General features: G+C 44.3%; 1 protein-coding gene across 1 annotated transcript; it reads right to left on the minus strand.

The window, feature by feature from the left end:
- Window positions 1-5,799: 5,799 nt before the first annotated feature.
- On the minus strand, window positions 5,800-12,768 carry LOC134343800 (zinc finger protein 229-like). The gene is made up of 2 exons (XM_063042544.1): window positions 12,723-12,768; window positions 5,800-7,971 (listed from the first exon to the last, which is right to left on the minus strand). The coding sequence occupies exon 2, from the start codon at window positions 7,566-7,568 to the stop codon at window positions 6,126-6,128; it is 1,443 nt and encodes a 480-aa protein (XP_062898614.1). The 5' UTR covers window positions 7,569-7,971; window positions 12,723-12,768; the 3' UTR covers window positions 5,800-6,125.
- Between the last annotated feature and the right edge of the window lie 965 nt (window positions 12,769-13,733).

Genomic DNA, 13,733 nt, shown 5'->3' on the forward strand with positions numbered 1-13,733 from the left:
TAGTTCATCCATGCGACCTTTAACTGCTTGCCATTGCATATCCATCGTCAACCCTTTAAATATCATTTGCCAGTCTATCTTAGCTAATTCACGTCTCATACCTTCAAAGTTATCCTTTAATTTCAGAACCTTTGTTTCTGAATTAACCATGTCATTCTCCATCTTAATGAAGAATTCCACCATATTATGGTCACTCTTACCCGAGGGGTCTCGCACGACAAGATTGCTAACTAACCCTACCTATGGTTCACATTGTCAGGGTGTTGAGTTTACCAGGAGACAAAAGACTGCAGGGACGAGAGGTTTCCTGTTGACTAATACACTGTGTGTGCACCCCGCTGGCAATTCTGGTGTTGTGACCCAAGTCGAGACAAACACCCCGCTGCCCACTCCACCAACAACACGGCACAGCCGGTCACATAACAGGGGACTTGACATCTCACAACACTGGATTCAGTGATAAAACCCGTCATTAATGTTGTTGTCCCACTGAAATGATAAGAAATGTCCATTCCGGTGTTTTTAAATACAAGCGCGCACCCACGCGCCTGACGTCACACATGGTTTCCCCTCGCGCGTACCTGACGTCACACACGCGCTGCTGTGCTCGCGCATAAACAGTTTAACGGCTGAGCTACCGACCACGATACCCCTCCAACCCCCACCTCCGCTGCGCTGTAGCCATTGGCCAGAGGCGATGTCAATCACTGTTTACAGCCAATAGCGGAGGCGGAGTAGCCGAAAGGGCGTTACCCCGCTGACATCTCCCGCTGCTTCACTGAACTTCCCCAAAGTAAATGTCCCGATTTCTGATTTATCTCCATTTCCCTCCGAAGGAAGTTGGGGCGTTTGTGAAGCGTCTCCTGCGGCCGGAGTCTGATGTATCGCTGAGAGGTAGGAGGAGACCGCTCGGCCCGTCGGTTTGATGCCGGCTCCCCGGGTTGGGAGGGGGGATTTTACTGAAAGGATGAAGACGGTGAGAGAGGGGGCGGACAGGATGTTTGTCCCGGTGGGGACAGGAGGGGCTCATCTGTGGAAATGTCTGAGCCCACGGTAGTGGAGAGCAGAGGGATTCACCACATTGGGGGCCAAACACCGGCAGACTGTTGCCCTGCAAGCGGGGCCAATGGTCCGGGCAAAGTGGGGATAGGAGGGGTGTTGGGGGCCCGGGGTCTTATTGAATGACAGGACGTGCTAGAGGGGCCGAGTGGCCTGCTCCTGTTCCTGTTGTCCGTGTATTGGGTGGATGAGGAGAGGACTTTTCGTATGGTGGGGGTAGCCATAACAGAGGGCACAGCCTCAAAACTGAGGAGCGACCTTTTAGAGTAGTTAAGGAGGATTTTATTTAGTCAGAGAGCGGTGAATCTGTGGAATTCTCTGACACAGACGGCAGTGGGGGCCAAGTCTGTGGGTACATTTAAGGCAGAAGCTAATAGTTGTCTGATCAGTCAGGGCATTACAGGATATGCCGAGGAGGCAGGTGCATGGGGTTGAGTGAGAACCGGAATCAGCCATTATAGTTTGCATTTTGTCGTTTGATTGTTTGTGGTTTTTGTATTGCTATATTTACACTCTATTCTTGATTGGTACGGCTGTAACGAAACCCAATTTCCCTCGGGATCAATAAAAGTATATCTATCTATCTTGAACAGCGGAACAGACTTGATGGGCTGAATGGCCTAATTCTGCTTCTATGTCTTATGGTCTTCTACTGCTGGTGTCTTACATAGTGAAGATTGACACAAAATACTTATTACATTGGCCGCTATTTCTTTGCTGTATTACTAAGTCGCCAGCATCATCTTCCAGCAGTACAATATCAACGCTTGCCTCTCTTTTACTCCTTATATATCGGAACAACTTTTAATACTTGATATTATTGGCTCACTTGCCTTACTTTTTCATCTTGTCTCTCCTGTGTGTGTTTTATTCTCGTTATCTCCTGCTGGTTATATAAAAGCTTTCAAATCCTCTAACTTCCCACTATTTTCTTGTTATATTATATTGTTTTTATCAAAAACAGGAGAAAATCTGTGGATGCTGGAAATCCAAGCAGCACATACACAAAATGCTGAGGAAACTTGGAGGCCAGGCAGCACATATGGGAAATAGTGAACTGTTGACGTTTCAGGCCAAGACCCTTCATCAGGACTGGGAAAAACAGATGAGACATCAGAGGAAGAGGAGTGGGGGTTGGAGGGGTGGAAGAAGTGGTAGTTGATAGGTGAAACTGGGAGAGAGGAAGAGTAGTGAAGGAAAAAACTTCAAAGGATATAATTTCCTTCACGATTCTCGAAAGATCACTGCTAATGCCTCCACATCTCTTCAGCCATCTCTTTCAGATCTCTGGGGTCTCCACCGTCTGGTCCAAGTGACCTATTTACCTTCAGACCTTTCTGTTTCCCAAGAATCCTCTCCTGAGTAACATAACTTTACACATTCTGACCACTGACATCTGGGACTTCCATATTCCTGCCAGTGTCTCCGACAGATCAGAGTGATGTACAATAATTATTCAGTTCATCTACCATCACCTTGCATCCCCACCCCATTACCACCTCTCCAGCATCATTTTTCAGTGGTCCAATATTCACTTCCGCCTCTCTTTTACATTATATGTACCTGAAGAAAAATTTGGTATCCTCTTTAATATTACTGGCTAGCTCACCTATGTATTCCATCTTTTCCTTCTTAATTATTTTAGTTGCATTCTGTTGGTTTTTAAAAGCTTCCCAATCCTCTAACTTCCTAGTATTTTTTTTTGCTCCATGCCCTCTCTTTGGTTTTTATGTTATCTTTGGTTTCTCTTGTCAGCCACTGTTTTGTCACCTTACCTTTAGAATACTACTTCCTCTTTGTGATGTGTATATCCTGTGCCTTCCGAATTGCTTCCAGAAATTCCTGCTCTGTTATCATCTCTGCCCGTGTTCTTTTCAAATCAATTTTCACCAATTTTTCTCTCATGCCTCTCTAATTCTCCTTATTCCACTTCTGACTTTAGCTTCTCCTTCTCTAATGTCAGGGTGAATTTGATCATATTAACCCCTAAGGGTTCCTTTAACTTAAGTAACCTAATTAATTCCAGTTCATTACAACACCCAATCCAGAATAGCTAATCCCCAAGTGGGCTCAGCCACGGGCTGCTCCAAAAAAGCATCTTGTAGGCATTCTAGGAATTCCTCCTCGAGTCTAAAACCACCCTAATTTTCCTAATCACCTGCATGACAATCCCCCATGACTATTGTAACATTGCCCTTTTGGCACGCATTTTCCATCTCCCACTGTAATTTGTGGACCACAAACTTACCACTGTTTGGAGGTCTCTATACAATTCCCATCACGGATTTTTCTTTACACTTGCTGTTCCTTAACTCTACCCAAAGATTCTACACCTTCCAACCCTATGTCACCCCTTTCTAAAAATTTTATTTAATATTTTAACAACAGAGCCACACAACCCCACAACCAGCTTGTTCTTGGCTTGTTCTTTCAAGAAACATATAAGTATCTTAGAAACAAGAGGACCTGCAGATGCTAGAAATCTAGAGAACTACACACAAAGTGCTGGAGGTGCTCAGCATGTCAGGCAGCATCTATGGATAGTAATCAACATTTGGGGCCAAGACCCTTCATTGGGAGTCTTGATACTCACATATCTGGAATATCAAGAAGCAAAGAAAATAGAAAGTAGTGCGAAAAAGGGAAAACTTTTCACAAAATTTGGTTCAAGGCTTAACAAAACCTGCCAAACAGAGCTCAATAGTTAACAAATACAACAAAGGCAATAAACATTTTCATCAATACCGACATAGACTTTTTAAAAATAAAAATATCTTGGCCCCATTTCAATCAGCAGAATTTACAAAGACAAATAAGAACTTTAGAAAACTTTAGAAAAGACTATTTACACTCAAACCCGCTTAGATTAACACTACCTTGGACAGAAGGAGGAAGAGAAATAACACGCATGAAAAAAAAATCAGACAACAGTCAGATAAAACTTTTAAGTATATATTTTCATCAAAAATGAACAGTATTCAGCATGTGTGTATATGCAATCGTGACAAGAAATACAGACCAGAAAACTTAAATGAGGGGCCAATTCAGAAAAATGAAATCATCACTATGGAAGAAAACATTAACCAGTGGAATGGGTATAACCCTCCACGGGAGACATCCCAACAATCTGAGCAGACGAGATGGTAACAGGAAAGCATCGAGCACCTGACTGAGAGTTGGAGACCTCTTCCCAGAAACAGAGGGGTTCCTTGCAGAAATACAGGTGAAGGCGGTTAACAAAAGGAAAAAAAAAATCGAAAATACATGAAATACAAACAAACAAGGCAGTAAGTACAGAAAATGCCAAGAGAAACCAGACACAATCCAACACATTCCAAGATACTGCAGCAGTTAAACTCCATCTGATCACTTGTGCAGGTACAATCAAGTGGCAAATATCATTCAATAAAATCTTGCTTTAAAATACAAACTCATGAATGCCCTCCATCACTTCATAAAGGCACCATAATTTTAAGCCTGATCTAGTTTTAGAGTCAAAATCTTACAAATTATATGATAATGAATACATTATTGCAGATAGGACAGTCCATAATAACCATCCTGATATAATATTACAGGATAAATAAACAGGAACAACTCCCTCAATAGAAAAAAACCATTCCCAACACAAGTGTTCCTCGACCAGTGGAGCACCTCACCACAGGTATTGTTTGTGTCATCAGTCAGAGAACCGGAAGATTTTCTCTGTCAATCAGCTTCCAAGTGTTGTTACTCTGTCATTCGTTGCCATGCCCCGCTGCTGATTCCCTTCTCCTCATCATACGTTCTTACCCCAACCATCGTCCAGAGCCCCAAACTCTGCCCTGTGCAGTCCCGCCTCTGGTTTCTGACCCTGCTTCGGTCTTTAGAGGACTACTGCTTTCAGTCTTTAGAGGACAGTGGTATTTTCAACAACCCTTTAGAAGCAGGGAAAATGACCCATTATGTGGAAATGAGCCCTGAATAAGGAGGTTAACTACCAATGTTATTCTTCCTCATCCCAGAGATTAGAGGGGCGAAGAACATCTCAGACTGAACTGCAGTCAGCTCGACTTCTTCAGTCTGCAGAAAATTCAAGGGAAACCTCTTCACCCACAGAGTGGTGACTGTTTGGAACCCATCCCCACAGGGAGAGCGAGAGGGGAACAGGGGAGGATTTAAAAGGACTGTCGTGGAACTGAATCACTGGCAGGGTCCAGCTGGCCTGAGTTGGCTCTCTACTGCACACTAGGTGTGTTATAAATTCACCAAGTACTGGAGACAGAGCTTAAAATAGAAGTAATTTATTTGTCTCAGATCCAAAATATTAAACTCCAGTCCTATTAAAGGTAAATATGCAGCAGAAGAAACTCCTCCAATGCCCAGTGACCAGGGTGCAGAACTGGGTGTGGAGAGCAGCAGCAATAATTGCAGAGTTCAGCACCAACAGTCACTCTCAAAATTGCATTCAGCAATGGTGATGGACAAATATCTAGTATGCAGCTTATTGAAACTTCCTCCCCAGTGTGAATCTGGTAGTGTGTCGCAAGTGTAACATGCTGTAAGGTTTCACTGCTAATGTAATGGCCTCTCTGTAATGTTTCACTGCCCAGCTAAACAGCAATGTTTAGGTTACGACTTGAGATAAAAGGGTTTTGGAATGTGCGGCTATCCAATGAGAGAAATGTTCTTTCTTGTGAGTCTGGAAAAGAGATTTTCGTGGTCTTTTGCTGGGGAGAGATGAGAAAACGCGAATGGGGAGAGATGAGAAAACGCGAATGGTGAGAGTGGGCCCTTTTCCTTTTTTTTGTTTGCTTCATTAACCGTAGAGTCAAAGTAAGAATTATAAAGCTCAATCATTTAATCACATATTGTGTACCGTTTGTTATTTCGGGGTACTGATTTGTAACAGATGACTCATCACGCAGCATCCACCCAAATGAGATTTCAGATGAGTTTGGCCGAGCTGGGGGCTATCACCCCCTATATTAAGCTGCTAGCCGAAGCGAGAGTTACATGAGGTTAGATGACTGAGTGAATCGCTTCCCACATTCACAGCAGGTAAAAGGCCTCTCCCCAGTGTGAACTCAATGATGCACGTTTGGTTGATTTGACTGAGAGAATCTCTTCCCAAAGTCTGAGTAGGTGATCGGCCTCTCCCCAGTGTGAACTCGCTCATGTACCTTCAGTTTAGATGAGCAAGTGAATCCCTTCCCACATTCTGAGCAGGTGAATGGCCTCTCTCCAGTGTGAACTCGCTGATGTAACTTCAGTTTAGATGAGCAAGTGAATCCCTTCCCACAGTCCGAGCAAGGGAACGGCCGCTCCCCGGTGTGAACTGACTGGTGTGCCTTCAGGGTATATGACTGAGTGAATCTCTTCCCACATTCTGAGCAGGTGAACGGCCTCTCCCCAGTGTGAACTGACTGGTGTCTCAACAGCTGAGATGACAAAGTGAATCCCTTCCCACAGTCCAAGCAGGTGAATGGTCTCTCCCCAGTGTGAACTCTCTGATGTACCTTCAGTTGGGATGAGCAAGTGAATCCCTTCCCACAGTCTGAGCAGGTGAATGGCCTCTCTCCAGTGTGAACTCGCTGGTGTACCTTCAGTTTAAATGAGCAAGTGAATCCCTTCCCACAGTCCGAGCAGGTGAACGGCTGCTCCCCAATGTGAACTCGCTGGTGTACGAGTAGGTCGGATAACCGAGTGAATCCTTTCCCACAGTCTGAGCAGGTGAACGGCCTCTCCCCGGTATGAACTGACTGGTGTCTCAGTAGCTCAGATGACAAAGTGAATCCCTTGCCACAGTCCAAGCAGGTGAAAGGCCGCTCCCCGGTGTGAACTCTCTGATGTACCTTCAGTTGGGATGAACAAGTGAATCCCTTCCCACAGTCTGAGCAGGTGAATGGCCTCTCTCCAGTGTGAACTCGCTCATGTACCTTCAGTTTAGATGAGCAAGTGAATGCCTTCCCACAGTCTGAGCAGGTGAATGGCCTCTCTCCGGTGTGAACTCGTTGATGTACCCTTAGTTTAGATGAGCAAGTGAATCCCTTCCCACAGTCTGAGCAGGTGAATGGCCTCTCTCCAGTGTGAACTCGTTGATGTACCTTCAGTTGGGATGAGCAAGTGAATCCCTTCCCGCAGTCTGAGCAGGTGAACGGCCTCTCTCCAGTGTGAACTCGCTGGTGTACCTTCAGTTTAGATGAGCAAGTGAATCCCTTCCCACAGTCTGAGCAGATGAATGGCCTCTCTCCAGTGTGAACTCGCTGATGTACCTTCAGTTGAGATGATTCAGTGAATCCCTTCCCACAGTCGGAGCAGGTAAATGGCCTCTCTCCAGTGTGTACTCTCTGATGTACCTTCAGTTTAGATGACCGAATGAATCCCTTCCCACAGTCTAAGCAGGTGAATGGCCTCTCTCCAGTGTGAACTCGCTGATGTACCTTCAGCTTAGATGAACAAGTGAATCCCTTCCCACAGTCTGAGCAGGGCAACAGCCATTCCCCAGTGTGAACTCGCTGGTGAGCCATTCGGTCAGATGACCGAGTGAATCCTTCCCCACAAATTCAGCAGATGACCAGCCTCTGTCCAGTGTGAACTGACTGGTGTGTCCACAGGTGGGAAGACTGACTGAATCCCTTCTCACACACAGAACAGGTGAATTGTCCCAGTGTGAACTTGCTGACGTACCTTCAGTTGAGATGACCGACTGAATCCATTCCCACTGTCTGAGCAGATGAATGGGCTCCCCCCTGTGTAAAATGATGGGAATGCCAGTCAGTCAGATGATCGAGTAAATCCCTCCCCATAGTCTGACCAGGAAGGATGATCAAGTGAATCCCTTGCTCCACTTCTTAAATATCTGGGCAGAGACAGCAAAACTGGCGTGTTGTGTTCGAGATTCCCGTAGACAAATACCTTGTCACTTTTAACCTGTAAAAAAATTTACAATATCCATCAATGGGTGTAGGACAATATTTCAGATGAGATCACTTGAGTTGTCAAGGTGTGATCTGGCATCACGCTGTTACAGTGAAGTTCAACCCAAGTTGGAGAGAGAACTTCTAACTGGGCACAGTGCTGGTATCTGGAATGACCATCAAATTCTCTGATGCTCTTCCTGTGTCTATAAGAATGGGGCATTTCTGCTATCTCCAATCTGTGACCCTGCTCAGTGTGACTCTCTCCATTGGTATTATTCCCCATTCCCACTGAGCTGCATGGGTGCCTGGCCCCACAGTAACTGAAACACTTTCACACAAATAGCCGGCAGTGCATTCCACGCACCCACCACTCTCTGTGTAAAAAACCTTACCCCTGACATCCCCTCGGTATCTATTTCCAAGCACCTTAAAACTATGCCCCCTCGTGTTAGCCATTTCAGTCCTGGGAATAAAACTCAGGCTATCCACATGATCAATGCCCCTAATCATCTTAAACATCTAAAAAAGGCTCTAAACATAAACAAGTAAATTATACATTGCTTTGGGTATTTGTTAGAAGTCTACAAAATTATGAGGGTATAGATCCGGTAAATGCAAGCAGCTTTTCCACTGAGGTTGGGTGGGATGACAACCAGAGGTCATGGGTAAGTGAGGAAGGTGAAAATTTAACGGGAACTCGTGGAAAAGGTCGTGAGAGTGTGGAATGAGATGCCAGCACAAGTGGTGAATATGAGCTCAATTTCACCATTTAAAAGAAGTTTGGATGGGAACCTGGATGTTAGGGATATGGATGGCGATGGTCCTGGTGCAGGTAGTTGCATTAGACAGCTTAAAATTTTTTTAAGGCATTGACTAGATGGGCCAAATAGCCTGTTTCCATACTGAACTTCTTCATGTTTCTATGACAGAAAAGCTGGACAAATTTGTTTGGAAGGGAAAAGGTAGGAGTGACAACAGAGCAGCAATGGCTGGAGTTTCTGGGAGCAATTTGGGAGCTGAGTGATCGCCACATCCCAAAGAACTGGAAACATTGGAAAGGCAGGAGGACACAACTGTGGCTCAAATGAGAAGCCAAAGCCAACTAGAGGGCAAACAAAAGAGCAAAAACTTTTGGGAAGCTTTTCAAAACCAACAGAAGATGACTAAAAAAAAAAGTCAGATGCACTCAGGGCATGAAATTATGATATTGTAGTCGTTAATAAGTCTTGGTAGCACCCAACAGCCTGAGGCAATTAGAGGAACAAAATATCCGGGGCCTCAATATCTCTTAAAAACCAAGGTTCCCTGCACCAGTTATATTTTAACTTTTATTTTGACAAGCATATACAAACTCTACACTCTCAAAACTTCACCTGAACAACTGCCACTTACCAAGTACTCCTTTGCCAGAAAACAGCCTGTCCCAAACTACACCTGTCAGATCCTTTCTGATACCATCAAAATTGATCTTCCTCCAACTTAGAATCTCAACCCATGCTCCTGACCTCTCTTTTTCCATATTTACTTGGAACCTCATGGCATTATGATCACTAGATTCAAAGTGTTCCCATACACTAATTTCTGTCACTAGCCCTGGATCATTTCCCAATAGCTTATTGCACACTTCTATGTCTGGAATTCTACGTACTGATTAAGGGCACATTTGACAAACTCTACCCTATCTAGTCCTCTTACAGTATGGGAGTCCCAGTCAATACATGGAAAGTTGAAATCACTTACTGTATCAACCTTTGTTTCTTGGCATAGTCCGCCATCTCTTTACAAAATTGTTCCTCTCAGTCCCTCAGACTGTTGAGTGCAACCAAGTCCTAGTAATGGCTACAATATCATAATTCCCTGTCCTGAGCTCATCTAGCTTTCCTATGATGCTTCTTGCATTGTGATATACACAGCTCAGGACAGTCGTCACACCATGCTCAACCTTTTGATTGCTGACTTTGTCTGAGGTCTGAACAACATCTGTCTGGTGTCAATAAAACAACCTCTCTGGGACAGCTTCTTCCACCAGTCCATCAGACTGATTAATTCAATGCTGAAACAATTTTATTTTTATGTTATATTGACTGTCCTGTTGTACATACAATTTATTATAAATTACTGTAAATTGCACATTTAGATTGAGACATAACATAAAGATTTTTACACCTCATGTATATGAAGGATATAAGTAATAAAGTCAATTCAATTCAATTCACCCTCTCCATTATCTGTTCTGGCATTCTGGCTCCTATCCCCCCCCAAACTTTAGTTTAACCTCCACCACCACCCCCACCCCCACTAGCACTAGCAAGCCTTACCCCTAGGATATTAGTCCCCTTCTAGTTCTGTTTTCCTAACAAACAAATCCTGTATCACCCCTTTGACATTCCACTGCCAGCTAATTCCCTCCAACACTTTCTAAGATGGTCCACCTATTGTTGTGGGCGATGACACCAAGAGTACTCTGTGATGGCTGTTTCCCCTCATTCCCCTTCCTGACTCTCATCCAGTTTCCTGTGTCCTGCACCCTGGGTGTAACTCACCTCTCTTCATGTCATATCTATCACCCCTCCAACTCCTGGATGATCCAGAATTCATCCAGTTCCAGCTCCAACTCCTTAAAGTGCAGGGTTACAAGCTGCAGCTGGATGCACGTCTTGCATGTGAGTGCATCAGGGACAGTGGAGTACTCTCCACCTTCCCACCAATGTCCCTTCTAATTTGTAATGACTAGTGTGCGCAAAACTCTTGTGCTGTGCAATTTTGATCCAGTGACAGCAACATGTACACAGTGAATTTTATATAGAGAGGTATTCATTTTAACAGCTAGCAAGTCACTGTCAATAAGAACTTTTATCTCCTCTGTGTTTGATTGAATTCATCTGCACTCTCACACAACCTATGTAGCAGGCCTGTAAGCGGATAATGAAGGATTTTCTCGCCAGAGCATTTGCACACCGTCCATATGTGATTTGCTTGCTAAATGACGCTTTAAAAAGTCAAATTTCCAAATATCACTCCACTTCTTCCCACTTGTAAATTCTCCAGCAACTTTTGCATCACCACAACACACAAAGGTGATACCAGTCTCTGTATTGTACATAAAATATTTCCCCTGAACCCTCCCCCAGGTGACTGACAGTGGGTGAAGTCAGTGATGGCAATGCCAATGAATATGAAAGGAAGGGGAGTAGTCTGTCTCATTGGAGTCTCACACGTTTGTGATGTGAAAACTACTTGTTGCCTGGGACAAAGGTGTTTGATAACATTATCTTCCCAGACTGAATGGGTCAAAACATGTTCTCACGACTGGAAAAGTCCAGAACACGAGAGATAGAACAAGCAACAAACACAAAATGCTGGAGGAACTCAGCAGGCCAGGCAGCATCTATGGAAAACAGTACTAATGCTGAGTTCCTCCAGCAATTTGTGTGTGTTCCAATGTTGTTTGTCATATATATTAATGATCTGGATGATGGGGTGGTAAATTGGATTAGTAAGTATGCAGATGATACTAAGATAGGTGGTGTTGTGGATAATGAAGTAGGTTTTCAAAGATTGCAGAGAGATTTAGGCCAGTTAGAAGAGTGGGCTGAAAGATGGCAGATGGAGTTTAATGCTGAAAAATGTGAGATGCTACATTTTGGTAGGACTAATCAAAATAGGACATACATGGTAAATGGTAGGGCATTGAAGAATGCAGTAGAACAGAGGGATCTAGGAATAATGGTGCATAGTTCCCTGAAGGTGGAATCTCATGTGGATAGGGTGGTGAAGAAAGATTTGGTATGCTGGCCTTTATAAATCAGAGCATTGAGTATAGGAGTTGGGATATAATGTTGAAATTATATAAGGCATTGGTAAGGCCAAATTTAAAGTATCGTGTACAGTGCTGGTCACCGAATTACAGGAAAGATGTCAATAAAATTGAGAGAGTACAGAGGAGGTTTACTAAAATGTTGTCTGGGTTTCATCTCCTGAGTTACAGAGAAAGGTTGAACAAGTTAGGTCTTTATTCTTTGGAGCGTAGAAGGTTGAGGGGGGACTTGATAGAGGTGTTTAAAATTATGATGGGGATAGATACAGTTGACGTGGATAGGCTTTTTCCATTGAGAGTGGGGGAGATTCAAACAAGAGGACATGAGTTGAGAGTTAAAGGACAAAAGTTTAGAGGTAACATGAAGGGAAACTTCTTTACTCAGAGAGTGGTGGCTGTGTGGAACGAGCTTCCAGCAGAAGTGGCTGAGGCAGGTTCGATGTTGTCGTTTAAAGTTAAATTGGATAGATATATGGACAGGAAGGGAATAGAGGGTTATGGACCGAATGCAGGTCGGTGGGACTAGGTGAGAGTAGGAGTTCGGCACGAACTAGAAGGGCCGAGATGGCCTGTTTCCGTGCTGTAATTGTTATATGGTTATATGGTGTTGCTTGGATTTCCAACACCTGCAGATTTTCTCTTGTTTGTGATTAGAGGTAGAACAAAGGTGATTTTCTCAACTGGCGATGTAAAAGATTTTGTTCCCTTTCTCCGAGTTCCTAATCCTTGCATTTAGACAGCTGGGGCTCAGCTCTGTCTGAGAGATCCATCGGTTCCCATTCCCTCATCAGCCGGAATCTCCCCGGGGCCCGTGTACGGATCGTGGTGCTGAGAGAGAGGGAAGAGAACAGGACTGTCCCGGGATTGCGGTAAACGGTGTTCGGAGTTCACAGTAATTGCCCCTTAGTCGGTTTTGAAATTTCTACCCGGAGATGAGCTCTTACCCGTGCCGATCATTCCGAGGCCTTTTCAGTACGGCGCGCATGCGCGATATTCGGGAACTTCCGTAACCCCGACGCCAGCGCATTTGATTGGTGCTTCGGCGACAGCGAAAATTGTAACGCAGAACTTTCTGCGTAATCACGGTGCTATTAAAAGTTTCTGCAAGCACCACTTGTCCATATTTCTTTTTTTTGTGTGTGCAGAAAACTCAGCAGCTCTGTTACCGCAAAAAGCAGCTCCCATAATCAATACACTTAATATCAGCAAACATTTCGTATGTTTGATGCCAAATGAGAACCTTCCTTCAAATGCAGATATAAAACACAAGAGACTCTGCTGAGCTGGAAACGTAGACACATACATACACAATGCTGGAGGAACTCTGCAGTTCAGGCAGCAACTAAACAGAGGAGTACACAGTCTAGGCATGCTGAAGGGGCTTGGCCTAAACGTTGTCCATTTATTCCTCTCACATCTGCTGCCTGATCTGTTCATTTCCACAATATTTTGCAGAAATTAACCACCGTTTTTTTCGATCAACCAGTTTCCAAATGTTTCTGGTCTTTCATTTGTAGCCACATCCTGCTGGTCGGATTCCTCCTCCTCCTCATAAACTCCAGACCCCATTTCTTTCTGGAGCCCCAAAGCCCTGATTCATGCTGGCAACTCTGGTTTCTGACTCTGCTCCATCGAGAATTCACTCGCGAGTCTGCTGTCAGACTTTAGAGACACATTGCAACAACCCAGCCGTCCGAGGCACAGTCCTTTGAAATTAGTGAAAATGACCCAAAACGTTGAGAAGAGCAGGAAAGCAGAAGTTTAACCAACTTCGTCCAGAGCCCTGAAGAACGTCAAGACCATCGTCTTATTCAGTCTGGAGAAAATCATGCAGGAAATGAGAGGATGAGAGGTAACCTGATAGAGGTGTATAAGATGATGAGAGGCATTGGTGGTGTGGATAACCACAGGCTTTTTCCCAGGGCTGAAATGGCTAACACAACGGGGCATGGTTT

This window comes from Mobula hypostoma, chromosome 3 (genome assembly GCF_963921235.1).
Source record: "Mobula hypostoma chromosome 3, sMobHyp1.1, whole genome shotgun sequence".
NCBI lineage: Eukaryota > Metazoa > Chordata > Chondrichthyes > Myliobatiformes > Myliobatidae > Mobula > Mobula hypostoma.